The following is a 12,822-nucleotide window of genomic DNA, read 5'->3' as shown; positions in this document are numbered from 1 at the left end:
GAGGTCAAGGATGGGGACGGGTCACGGACCGTCAGGCCTTACATCCTGGCCTCAATGCACTGCAGGGATGCTGGCACACAGATCACTAGAAATACGAAGACTCCGGCCAAGCTTGACCGGCTTGTTGGCCAGAATCCTATCTGTTGATGCTTGCACAGACTCATGAAACCCTCTAGAAGACTATCAGCCTCCCTTTATCTAACAGTCAAAATTCCTCCCAAACCACACTCTGAAACAAACAAAAAAGTGAAAAGAAAAAGGACGGAAAAGGATCCTTCTTCAATGGAACCGGGGATGAAGCGATGAAGCCGCCCGCCTTTGGGGGCACACGAGTGAGCGTGATAGACTCCTCCCTGGCTTCAGCCAAGGGGCCCACAGGACTCCTTACTCTGGTCCTCAGGGCCCCCCACCCACCTCCTCCCTTTGCAGCCCTTGTGGACCTGCCCATCCTGTGGGAGGAGGGTTCGGGGGTCACAGCGGCCTGAAGGAGCAGCCCCGCCTCTGTGGCATTCTCAAAAGCAAGACGCTCGAGGCAGGATTCTGAGGTGGGCGACGTCTTGTGCTAGAAGAGAAGTCATTGCTGGAGGAAGAGCGCCATCCTTTAGAGGAGCGTTTCTTACACTTGGGAGGAGGAAGAGGAGGGGAGCCATAATGACGGCAGTGAGGCTACCTGTCTAACAGGAAACACAGGAGTCCCCCGGCTCTCCCACACACTGGCTGGGTGCAGACAGAAGAGCTTAGGGAGCCGAGTTCTAGACCTGGCCGTTTGGAGCTAGCGGCATGGAAGACCTTGTCCGTGGAATCCAGCTGAATGATTTGCCCTGATGTGTTAAAAGGAAACAGCATGAGGCACCAAGAGAAGAGAAGGACATTAGGGCCTAAGAGGCGGAAGCCACCTAGATTCTGGCACCATTCTAACGTCAAGCAGGGGCTAGAAAGGGCCAGGAAGACAGGACTTCAAACCTCACTGCAGCCATTTACTAGCTGTATGATCCTAGGCAAGTCACTTCACTTCTTGGTGAATCAACTCCTCTATAAAATGACAGGACTTGATAGCCCCTCAAGTACTTTCTGGCTTTCCATCTAATTTTATCTATTGGTGATTCTTGAAACATTTTCAAAGAAATCTCTAGACATGCTTTACTTCATTCCTGAATCTTTGGCCATCTTTCCACAGCCTTTCCACAATTGTCTTTCCTAAATGGAGAAACATCTGTCTTGTTGCCTTCACTTCTCCTGATCAGTGACTGCATCTTCAGGACCACTATTGCAGCAACATCACCCTATGACTTCACTCTCAATTTTCTGATGATCCTTCCTGGAGTCTTGCCAGCCACTGTCCCTGCCTGGGCTCAATCCACCTCCCATTCCCCACTTCTGGAGTTCTGGGCTCACAGTCTTTGCTGTCATTGTCCCTGGATGGAGGGTGCCAAACTGCTCACCTCTGACTTCTCTGGTTCTTCTCTCACTACCTCACTTTCTGGCCCAAAGTGCCCCTGGCAGGACATCGTTTCCCCTTGTGCATTACTTCCCTACTAGAATGTAAACTCCTGGGGGAGAGGCTGTCTTTGTGCTTTGTGTTTGCAGTCGAAATGGATCCAAGTTCCCAGGATGTAAGACATGCTTTTTCATCAGTTACTTGTTAATCAAATTGTATTCCTTTCCAGGCACTGTCTAAAAACTGCTTCCCCAGTGCAGGAAGATACACTCACGTTTAACTGCATCGCCGGCACTTTCTCCATCAGAACAATCATGGAGGCCTGACTCACACGGCAAAGCTCCCCTTGCGCTCTCAGGGTTCGGAGAAGTTCGGAAGCAGAGCCGAGCGTCCTCTGAGGGAAGCTCAGCTTTGTAAAGCGGCTCCTCCGAATGCTCCTCTACAGCCACAAGTTCCTTCTTTTTGAGAGAAAACAAGCCCTGACGGCTAAGCTCTGCCTTAGAAGGATCCGAGTCAGGAGCAGGGAAGGAAAGGACACTGACCAGAGCAGAAGCGCGAGGGCGGGACAATCGAGTGTCCATCCAGAGAATGGGCGGCACACAGAGGAGCCCTGCAGAGGCTCCCAAAGGGCGTTGGGCTTGCTTTGGTCTTCGGAAGTCCAAGGACCCGATTTAGAATCAGTGTGAGATGGCCAGGAAGCCCACGGGATTCCCGGGAAATTGCTATCAAAATAGAAGGATTAAGGAGCAAACGTTTATGAAGCGCCGGCTGGGAGTCACAAGCTGGGACAGCAACGCATTGACGTAAAGGCTATTCATGTCCTCATTTGACAGCCGAGGAAGCCGAGGGAGACCGAAGCCCAACGACTGGCCTGGCCCAGGCTTACAGACACCTCTGTTGAGCGTCTGAATGCCGTTCAGTGTCTATATGGAAATCAGTCTGAACACGTGGAAAAATGACCCATAAGGAGAAAACCAGCGGCACGGCGGTCACTTCTTACAGAGTCAGTTCTTCATCCCGGCTCAGTACGGTCAGGATCCCAGAAACTTTGTGTCAGGAGGCGGATGACGGAGTGTCACGTTTACGCATGATTTTAATCACGGTGATCCTAACCTTAAGAAAAGTGTCTGTTTTTCCACACACCCACGGGAGAAAGTTGTCCTGCCAATGAGCTGAGAGCAGCCATTACTTTCATTCTGTCACTGTCAAAGCGAAGGATTAACTTAGTGACTCCATTTTTATGGAATAAATAGTAATAGACGATGGAGAGGAGGCAGGAAATTAGAACACGACGACCTCACTAGTTCTGATGGGAATAAATCATAAACCCGTTTGATCAGGAAAAGTTCTCGGGAAATGTGTGCTTCAATGCACTTTTTATGCCTGCGTGTAGCACAAAGGAACTTCCACTATTCCGCATTAATCTGTACTTGTGAGTCAACATGGAATATCATTTAAAATTCTCGATTCATTCACATGCAACGAGAATGGTGCGTAGTATAATCGTTTAGAATTTCCGTAGTTAAAAAGGCGATTACTTACGGACAGGTAATGTTTGAAAGATTTCGATTTTACTGTATTCCCCTTGGCCTTTCCCATTGACAGCTGCAACCTTGATTTCATAGGTTGTGTTTGGCTCCAAGTTGCTCAAAACAACCGTGGCTGAAGGAGAGAAAAAGAGGGAAATCGTTGTGGGGATTTGGGGGACGCGAGGCTGGAAAAAGAGGCAGCAATAAAAAAGAAGACAAAAGATCCCAAGACGGAGGCAGGCCACACGTGGCCTGGCCTCCCCCCGGACCACCTCCCCGGGCGACCCAGGAAAAATAGCCAGCCACAGTTGGCTCCCCAGAGGTGACATGAGAGAGTCAGTGGGTGGAGCAAAGGTTAGATAAACTAAGGCAAGAGTGTATTTCAGGGTCTTCTGTGTTTGGTGCTGGCTGGACTCCCAGATGAGCGTAGCTGGGGGTCCACATGGCGGCTATAGAATAGCAAGCTAAGTGGAGTAGCAAGGAAAGTAGCCTCTCTCTCTTTTTCCATCTTTATCCTCTATTCCTGTTTGAGTAAATAAAATGATTAAATTTACAGCCAGTCCCATCATTTTCCCTCTTATAACACCAAGTGGTTCCCTTGGCCTTGGCGTGTCATGGGGCCCAACTCGCTAATTTAGGATGATTTGAGTCGAGTTTCTTTAGCAAGAGTTGTAGTTCTTATTTTGCTCCCTTTTCAGATCAATTTTCCAGCTGTTTCCCCTTCCTTTCTTCATTCCTTCTCTTCCTTTTTTTCCTTAAGTACCTACTATATGCCAGGCACTGTGCTAAGTGTGGGAATTCAAAAGAGGCAAGTAGCTTAAAGTCACTGCAATTCCACTTGGGCGGAAGGAGCTGCTTTGGCTGCCTAGCCAGGCCAGATGCATCTTTAAAAATCGGCCAGATAGATGGTGTCGTCCCTAGGCAGAAGGGTGTTAAAGGCTTTGTTCAGGGTCACACAGCTAGGAAGTGTCTGAGGCCAGATTTGAACCCAGGACCTCCCATCTCTGGGCCTGACTCTCAATCCACTGAGCCACCAGCTGTCCCTAGACCGTTCTTTTTCCTACATGCTTTTTGTGACACTTCCCCCCCCTGCAATTAGAAGATGAAGTTCGCCAGTAGTTTGGGCTCCATGAACTGAACTGGGAATGATGCCCATTGTTCTCTTTTATTCTGGCTCTGAGAAATGTGTCTGGGGTTTTTGGGTTTCTGTTCTATTTTATTTGTTTCAGATGCTGATGGCAATTCCCACCAAACCCAGGAATTCAAGCCAAGGCAAACTTGGAGCTAGGATTGCAGGCGAGATGTTGCAGCCAGCTAGCCTAGCATGGAAACCTAGAGAAGCCAAGGCACCTATGACTTGAATTGGAGAGGGTTCTGGACTCTGAATTTAGGATTGGGCTCTATAGGTACCAATCTAAATTGTGAACCTAATCTCCTTCCTCTCCCCAGAGACTGAGGTTATATGTGGATAAGAGGATTTATGCCTCCCACATGTTATAAAACAAATTTTTTTGCTTGTAATCATATAGATAATTCTCATTTTAAGTAAATTCACATTATGCAAATTTGATTTTATATAAAGAATTATGAAAGAAATCTGTATTAAAAAACCCCAAAACACCTATGTTAATGTTATGATACAGTACTGTGCTCTCTCTTTTCCTGCCCCTCAGCTTAGTGTTCCAAACCCTCTCCACCCCCCCTCCTCCAGAAGTCTGAAGAATGGTCCACTCATGTAAAATGTGGACTGGCTATATTTTTAAAGTAAGTATCTCCTTGAAAAAGTTAATCTAGCATTTAGTGGCTAAATGGAAATGTGGTATAGGGGACCGCCCTTTATATTCTACAGATATTCCTCTCCCCCAATCCCATTAAAGGTACTAGAAAACTCTAAGAAGGAGCGATGTGATATATTTGGTCTTCAGGCAACAAGGTGTCCAAAGTAGTCAGTATTGTGGAAAGGAAAACTGAATCAAGCTCTGGATTTTCTGCCACTGAGGTGGAACAGACAGCAGTTGGAATGTTAGAGAACAGATATTGACAGCAATGACAGTTGTTTGGGGGGAGGGGTGACTTGGAGAGTGACAGTTGCTCTCAAGTCTCTCTTTCTTGGCCCTCAGACTGGAAGGAGCACTCTCTCCCTGTCTCTGGATAGAAGTATCTCTATTCCTGGATTTTTCCCAACTGTGTGCTCTATCTGGATTCCCATGATCATGTCATGAACAAAGGGATTTAAGGGGAGCAGTTTGAACTGTAAGGTGGGTCTTTAGGGCGTTAGCCCGAAGAGACAGGCCCAACCAACTCTTAAGGTCAGAACCTTTTCTTCCTCTTGCTGTCTACTACTAAAGACTTTGAACTTAAGAAAGCTAGCATAGATTAGCATAGACAGGAATAAAAGAAACCCTCCACCAGCCTGGGAGGCCTAGCCTCACTTGAAAAGCTGAGAGAGACTCAAACCCAATCTGTGGCAAAGTATGGGGCAATTTCCTCTTCCTTATACCCTGATGCCTTCCCAATCCAAACTTGTTTTTAAATTCATCTTGAGTTAAATAACCTGCAGTCAGATAAGAGGATGTCATTTCACGGGGACATAGAGGGAATAGAACTGAAAGGATAGCCATTGAATCATAAATGGTCCCCTACCGGGTGACTTTGGTCAGGGGAGACTTGTCCCTCAGGAGGGTCCTTGCTTACCTGCCCTGGAGTATCTTTATCATCAACCAGTAGAGAAGATGTCCCCTAAGGCTATCATAGTTGGCTTATTTCTCAGGAACCCCATTTTTCACAGAGAGTCTCTCAGCAGGGGGTATCTCTCTCCTTTTACCTCACCAGTATCCATATTCCCTCTATCCCTTCAACTCCTCTATTCTCTTTTAAAAAACTTTCCTTGTCTTCAATCCTCAATAATTCCTTTAAATATTATAGTATTAAATAGTGCCTCAAACATTTGCCTAAAAAACAAACCTAGGTTTAGAAATCTTGATAATAAATTTAGTATAGTTTCCCTGGTTTGGGTGTTTAGTATTTTTTTTTAATTTAAGAGGCACTCTCTATAGAAGTCATTGCTATGGATTAAAAAAAAATTAACTTCTTGTAATTTTTTCCAAAGTTTTGTTCACTTAATATAGGGTAATGAAACTTCTATTCTTATTCCTTTGAAACGCAAAATATAATGGATGAAACAAAAATAAGAACTGACTTTGTACTTAAAATTATTTTGAATTAGGATTGCAAATTTGTTTACTTACTTGAAGTTCCATGGGAGCGAAATACTTTCCATGTTTCTGAAGCCACTTCTTTTACATCCAATTGATAGTGATGAATAGGTACACCACCATGAGAGTCTGGTTTGTTAAAAGAAACTTTGGCAATAGTTTGTGACAACTCTATAATTCTTACTTCAGAGGGGCTGGATGGCACATCTATAAGCGAATAGAAACAATAGAAACACAAAAAGTAAACCTAGAAAAACAGACATGAAATTAAGTCATAGTACATTTAATAACATAAATAATATGAAATTCCTATTTAGTAGTTTAACAGATATGACCTTCAAAAGTGCATAGTTAAATATTCTCTTTAAGTAATTGAAAATAAAAAATGGGAAGGTCAGCCTTTAATTCTCTGGTAATAAAATAGCATCAAATACAAAAGAAAACTTTTATTTATGTATCATTTTTAAATGGTATTTCAATATTTCAATTATTCAGAGCAATTCTGAATAGGCCTATGGGGGACTGAATAAATATTAAACTTAAGCCAGATTCATTTACTTGATGTTCATTTGCAATAAATATTCAGTAGTGATAGTTTTACATTAATACACTTATTCAAAAGTCATTAATATACTAGAAATGACTATATTTATTATTTCACTTTCTACATAAAATCTAAATTCTTAAAAAAGAAAAATCTTGAACATTTTTAATAATTATTTTTTGTGTCCAATTAATTTGTGGTGACTAATTAATAATTAAGCCTATATCTAGCTCAAAAAATCTGTCAAAAATAAACAAAAAGTCTAGGAAATCTTATAATTATCTGCACAGGTTAAAATTCTTAAGTTGTAATTTTTTCTCTATTATTATATTATATAGACTGGATTCAGCTCATCTCTTTTTAACAAGTTTTTTTTTTTCCATCAGCAGAAATAAGCTCTCTTTAATAAGGAAAAAGACTTGTACAAAAATATTTATAGCTGCGCTCTTTGTGGTGGCAAAAAATTGGAAAATGAGGAGGTGTCCGTCGATTGGGGAATGGCTGAACAAATTGTGGTATCTGATAGTGATGGAATATTATTGTGCTTAAAGGAATAAAGGAATGGAGGAATTCCATGTGAACTAGAATGACCTCCAAAAATTGATGCAGAGCAAAAGGAGCAGAACCAGGAGAACATTGTATATGGAGACTGATACATTGTGGCACCATCAAATGTGATAGACTTTTCCAGGACAATCCAGAGGAATTTAGGAGAAAGAACTTTATCCACATCCAGAGAAAGAACTGTGGAACCAGAAATGCATTTGAAAAATATATGCTCGATCATGTAGTGGGATAGGGATGTGATTAGGGTTTTGATGTTAAAGGATTGCTCTACTGCAAATATGAATAACACAGAAATATGTTTTGAACAATGATGCATGTATAATCCAGTGGAACTGCTTGTTGGCTTTGGGAGGGGGAAGGAGTCCAAGTTTTGGGTAGTAAAAGACTTGTGGATCTTTGCATGTAAAATTCCAGAGTTATCAGTCAGCTTTGCCACATCTCGGAGTGGCATGACCTTATGTGTCCCTGAGGTGCTTTCAGATGTAGTATTGCCTTGTGTTTCTGTTGTTCCTGCCTTGGTATTCACCCCTACTGCCCCTTTGCTGGAGAGAGAGAGAGAGAGAGAGAGAGAGAAAGAGAGAGAGAGAGAGAGAGAGAGAGAGAGAGAGAGAGAGAGAGAGAGAGAGAGAGAGAGAGAGAGAGAGAGAGGGGAGAGAGAGAGAGAGAGAGAGAGAGGGAGAGAGAGAGAGAGAGAGAGAGAGAGAAAGAGAGAGAGAGAGAGAGAGAGCGCACACAATGGTTTCCACTCTTAGAATCTTTTCCTCCCTCCAGATTCTAATCCTCTTGAGCCCCTCCCCTGTTGTGGATGAGAAGCCTCTGCAGCTTTCCAGACTGTCATTCAAGTCTTTGGATTAGACCTCTATCACACCATGGAAAAATATTCTAAATTAAAAAAAAAAAAGAAATAAGCTCTCTGTCCCTCTTATGTTATACCTCCCAAATCCAACTGAGAGTGAAAGAAAAACTAAACGCATTACAAATATGTATTGACAAACAAAACAGATTTCTACATTGGCCATGTCTAAATTAAAAGAAATATATAAATGTAAATGTGAACATATATATGTGTATATATATATATATATATATAATTTAATGCAGATCATCTTAAGAAATTATTTTACTTATATTTTCTTTTAGTGAGATTGATCTGAAATTTAAAATGCATTACAACTTAACATATTTGGAATTTCTTTTTGAGTTAGCCTTGCTGGAAAGAAGAAAAAGTTAAGGTTCTTGTGATTATTTTTCCTTTGTTTTGTCAATTAGTCAGCCAATGAACATGCAATGTATCTAATATATGCCAGGTTAGGTGCTGGGGATACAAAAAGAGGTAAAAGATAGTCCTTGCCCTCAAGGAGCTCACAGTCTAATGATGGAAACAACATGGAAACAAAGGGGTTGGGCAAGTTTTTCTACCAAAAAACAAACAAACAAACAAACAAAAATGGAATTTTAAAGAAGCCAAGGAAGTGGGAAAGCAGAGTTGAGAAGAGAAAGACTTCCAGGCAGAGAAAATGTCCAGAGTATCTTGTTCAGGAAACAGCAAGGAGGCCAATGTCACTGGATGGAAGAGTATTTGGTGAGAAGTAGGGTGTAAAAATTTTTTAGAAAGGTAAGTGGTGGTGCTGGGAATAGGTTGTGAAGGGCTTTGAAAGTCAAATAAAGCAATTTTTATCTGCTTATGGAGATGAAGAGGACTCAATGGAATTTAGGAACTAGGTGCCTGATATGGCCTGACCCGCACTCTAATGAAATCATTTGGATAGCTGAATGGAGAGTGGACTGGAGTTGGATGGAGAGCTGAGCAGACACACCCACTAGAAGATTATTGCAATAATCCAGGTGTGAGGTAATGAGGGCCTGCACTAGAGAGGTGGTAATATCAGAGGAGAGAAAGGAACATTTCTGAGAGATATTACAAAAGTGAAATCAACAGATAGATTTGAGAATCATCAATACAGAAAGGGTAATTAAAATCATATATATGTGCAGTATAACTGGAGAAGAGAAAAGGTCCCAGGAGGGAACCCAGAGGGCCATCCACAATTAGAAGATGTGGTCTGGACGAGGATCCAGCAAGGGAGACAAAGAGTGATAGGAAGGATACAAGGAGAACCAGGAGAGGGGTGTCCCCAAATCCTAGAAAGCAGAGTATCAGGGAGGAGAGCAATCTCAAAGGCTACAAAGAAATTGATGAGAATGAGCACTGAGAAAAGGTTCCCAGATTTGGCATCTAAGAGATCACTGCTAAGTTTGGAGAAAGCAATTTCAATGAAATGATAAGGCTGGAAGAGGGACTGTAAGGGGTTAAGAAAAGAGAAAGAAGAGAGAAAGTGGAGGCACAACACAGAAATTATATTGGAAAATAGAGGAAATGAAAGGGTCAAGTGAAGACTTTTTTTTGGATGGGAGAACAGGTATATTTGTAGGAATTAGGGAATGAGTCAGAAGAGAGAGAAATTGGAAATAAATGATAGAGGGGATGAGAAATGGGGCAAATCTGTTGGAGAGGACAGGATGGAATGAGACCACTTGAGTAGGTAGAGGGGTGACCCTTATGAGGAGTAAGGCTACCTCAAGGCATGAGAGAGGGGTCAAGGCTTCTGAGTGATGAGATGAAGACAGGGAGAGTTAGTGGTGAAATGGCCTCAGTTTTTTCAGTAAAAGATGAGACAAGGTTCTCAACTGAGCTAGTGGAGTTAAAGGGAGTCACGGGAGACTTGAGGAGAGCTAGAAAGTTTTAGAAGAGCTACTTTGGAGAGTGAGATAATGAATTAATAAGAGAGGAATAGAAGAATTGCCTAGTAGCAGTGAGGACCCAGCTGAAGTTGAATAACATACATTTGTAACAGGCTGAGGACGAATCATTGTATGATTTTCTCCACCTTAGTTCAGCAACAGGATTTAGGAATAAAGGCAACGAATGGTGGGAATGATCCAAGGTGGATGCTAGGTAAGGTATAAATGGCAATACAATAAGGGGGCTAGGAAAGAAGAGAGGATGACGGCAAACAGCCAAATTGCTTCAACCAAGATAGGGAAGAATGGCTATGGCAGGGGAGATGGCCTGAGAAGACAAAAGTGTTAAAAGATTAGAGGCTATGGTGCCAACCAAGAGTAGGGCTGTGTAAAGAAGGCAGAGGGAAGAGGTAAAAAGTCAATATATTCTAGTTGGATAATAGAATTTCACAATTCTTGAAGGTGGAGGTGGTACATTTGTGGCTGATGGCAAGACCAAGAACATGTGTGTGGATGAGGGTTGTAGGAGTAGCCCAAAGGAGGTGAATAGATGGTTGGGTTGTTGGAGGGAGAGTCAATATGTAGCTTGAAGTTCCCTAGTTACAAGGGCAGCAGTTGAGGAGGACAGAAAGATTCTGTACGCCGTGTATCACTGAGGATGAAAGGGGAATGACCTGTACATCTAGAGACAACTCCCAAGACTTTGATTAGGCAGCAGAGAGAATATGAGTAGCTCTGAAGAGCATGAAGTGCAAAGGAGGAGAAGTTCCTGAGTGATGGAGATGGAGGAGAACCTAGAAGTGGCAACGGAGAGGAAGGATTATTCCAATTCTCCTCCTTCAGTCAGTGAATGGAGAGAATGAATGAAGGTATGGCCCGTAGAGGAAAGGGTGCTGATGGAGGCTGTGCCACCTGAGGAGAGTCACATTTCAACAGTAGTAAGTGGATGAAGTGGGAGAGGAAAAGATTTAGGATAAAGAGAAGGTTTTTGGAAACTGGCCTGGAATGGACATTTCCGAAGGCCCAGTGGAAGATGATGGGGGGAAGAGGAAGAAGATGTTTGGTTGAAATTTTGGGGTGGGAAGGTGGAGGGAGATGGGAATAAGGAATCATATGGAGGGGTAGAGAACTTGGTTTGGATAATCATGTAGGAACACGAAAGGGATGACCAGGTATGAAAACGTTCATCAGCGAATGGAGGGTGCCTCTTCTCTTCCCAAAGAAGACTGAAGACCAGGATGAAGGCTAAAACAGCACTCATTCAGGATTCAAAATCCTTGGCATGGCTTTCCTGTTGCCCAAATGACTGCTTTCAGAGAGCTTTTCTTTGAGAGGAATCCTGACTTGTAGTAAAAGAATCTCACAAGATACAACGATATCGATGGATTGGCAAGAGGAGCCACAGAAGTAACCAGACTGGTGAAGTCACAGATCCACTGAAGTGCTAAGCACGGAAGAATGTTTTAAACAGCAATGACCTATGCAGGAATCATAACAGCATTAAATAGATCTATTCTGCCCTGGAAAACTTGGAGTTACCTAAGAAAGGTTGTCAAGCACTCTTATTTATTCGTATTACGGCAACTACTGTGAGACCTGAAATGGAGTCTTTTGAGGCCTGTGAATGGAATTCTCCTTCAGTGGGGGTCTTCCTGTTTGCATAACACCCATCATTGTGAATGTCCTTTAGTACATAGGGTGACATACTCTTCAGTGCATCCCTCATACATAACTGTACCGGTGTTTGCTGAAAGAACTTAAAACAGGATGGAGCCAAGATGGCAGGGTACAGGAAGAAGTACAGCCTAGTTCCAGCACCCAATTTCCTCCACAGGAACCTAAAAGATGTGCCAAAATGAATTCTGATTGAGGAAAAAGTCGCAACAAACCATATTTCCAGCCGTGGCTTATGGAAAAAGACAGAGGTGTGTGGACTCCTGGAATTGAGTCGGTGTGTGGAGCATTTCCTCACTCAGGGACTGAAAAAGAGCTAAGATTGAGCACTAGGGAAAGAAACACCAGGCAAATAGAGGGCTATTTTGGTTGACAGGGAAGCCCCAAGCACAAACTCATAAGAGAATGACATGCAAAGCCTCAAAGAAAATATGGTTTGTACACAAATCTAAACAGAATTCCTGGAAGAATTAAAGCGAGAGTTAAGAGTAGAGCTAAAAGTGATTTTAAGAATTAAATGAGAGTGATAGAGGAACATATAGGCAAAGAATTTAAAATTATGGAAGAAAGATATGAAAAGAGAATTAACATCTTGAGACAAAAAGGAACAAAACCTTACTAAAGAAAAGAACTCACTGAAAATTAGAACTAACTAAATAGAAGGTAATGACTTGATGAGACATCACTGAAAGCCATAAACAAACAAAAAGAATCTAGACACCATATTTCAAGAAATCATAAAAGAAAATTACCCTTAGAAGCACAGGACAAAACAGAAATTGAAAAAAAAAACCTTCAGTCACTTCCTGAAAGAAATTCTAACGTGAAACTTTCAAAAATATACATCCAACATCCAGAGTCAAAGAAAAAAGGATGGAAAGAAGAATACAGTGAAAGAGAAGGTGGAAGGCTTAGGAAGAACGGGGAAAATCATCTCAAAGAAATTCAGTGAAGTCTATAAAATAAGGAAGAGGGAGCAGGAGATAGAATGTCTCACACTGGAACTTCACTCTCTTCTAAGTTTTTCAAAGGAAGGAAGAATACATTGTGAGTGTGAAATCCCCTGCCCCCTTTTACGATTATAATAGTATTAGTCTAGATGGTCCTTTTAAT

The 12,822-nt window shown here is 42.3% G+C and overlaps 1 protein-coding gene across 5 annotated transcripts in view; it reads right to left on the bottom strand.

The window, feature by feature from the left end:
- Window positions 1-12,822, bottom strand: part of NCAM2 (neural cell adhesion molecule 2) — a 259,192-nt gene that overhangs the window by 76,083 nt on the left and 170,287 nt on the right. For all 5 annotated transcript variants that reach the window (XM_056825986.1, XM_056825982.1, XM_056825983.1 and 2 more), the window contains 2 exons: window positions 6,216-6,389; window positions 2,981-3,100 (listed from right to left, as the gene is read on the bottom strand). In XM_056825986.1, coding sequence (XP_056681964.1) covers window positions 2,981-3,100; window positions 6,216-6,389 — 294 coding nt within the window. The remainder of the gene's footprint in view (window positions 1-2,980; window positions 3,101-6,215; window positions 6,390-12,822) is intronic.

Source organism: Monodelphis domestica, chromosome 4 (genome assembly GCF_027887165.1).
Source record: "Monodelphis domestica isolate mMonDom1 chromosome 4, mMonDom1.pri, whole genome shotgun sequence".
NCBI lineage: Eukaryota > Metazoa > Chordata > Mammalia > Didelphimorphia > Didelphidae > Monodelphis > Monodelphis domestica.
This window is presented reverse-complemented; position numbering and strand designations above follow the sequence as displayed.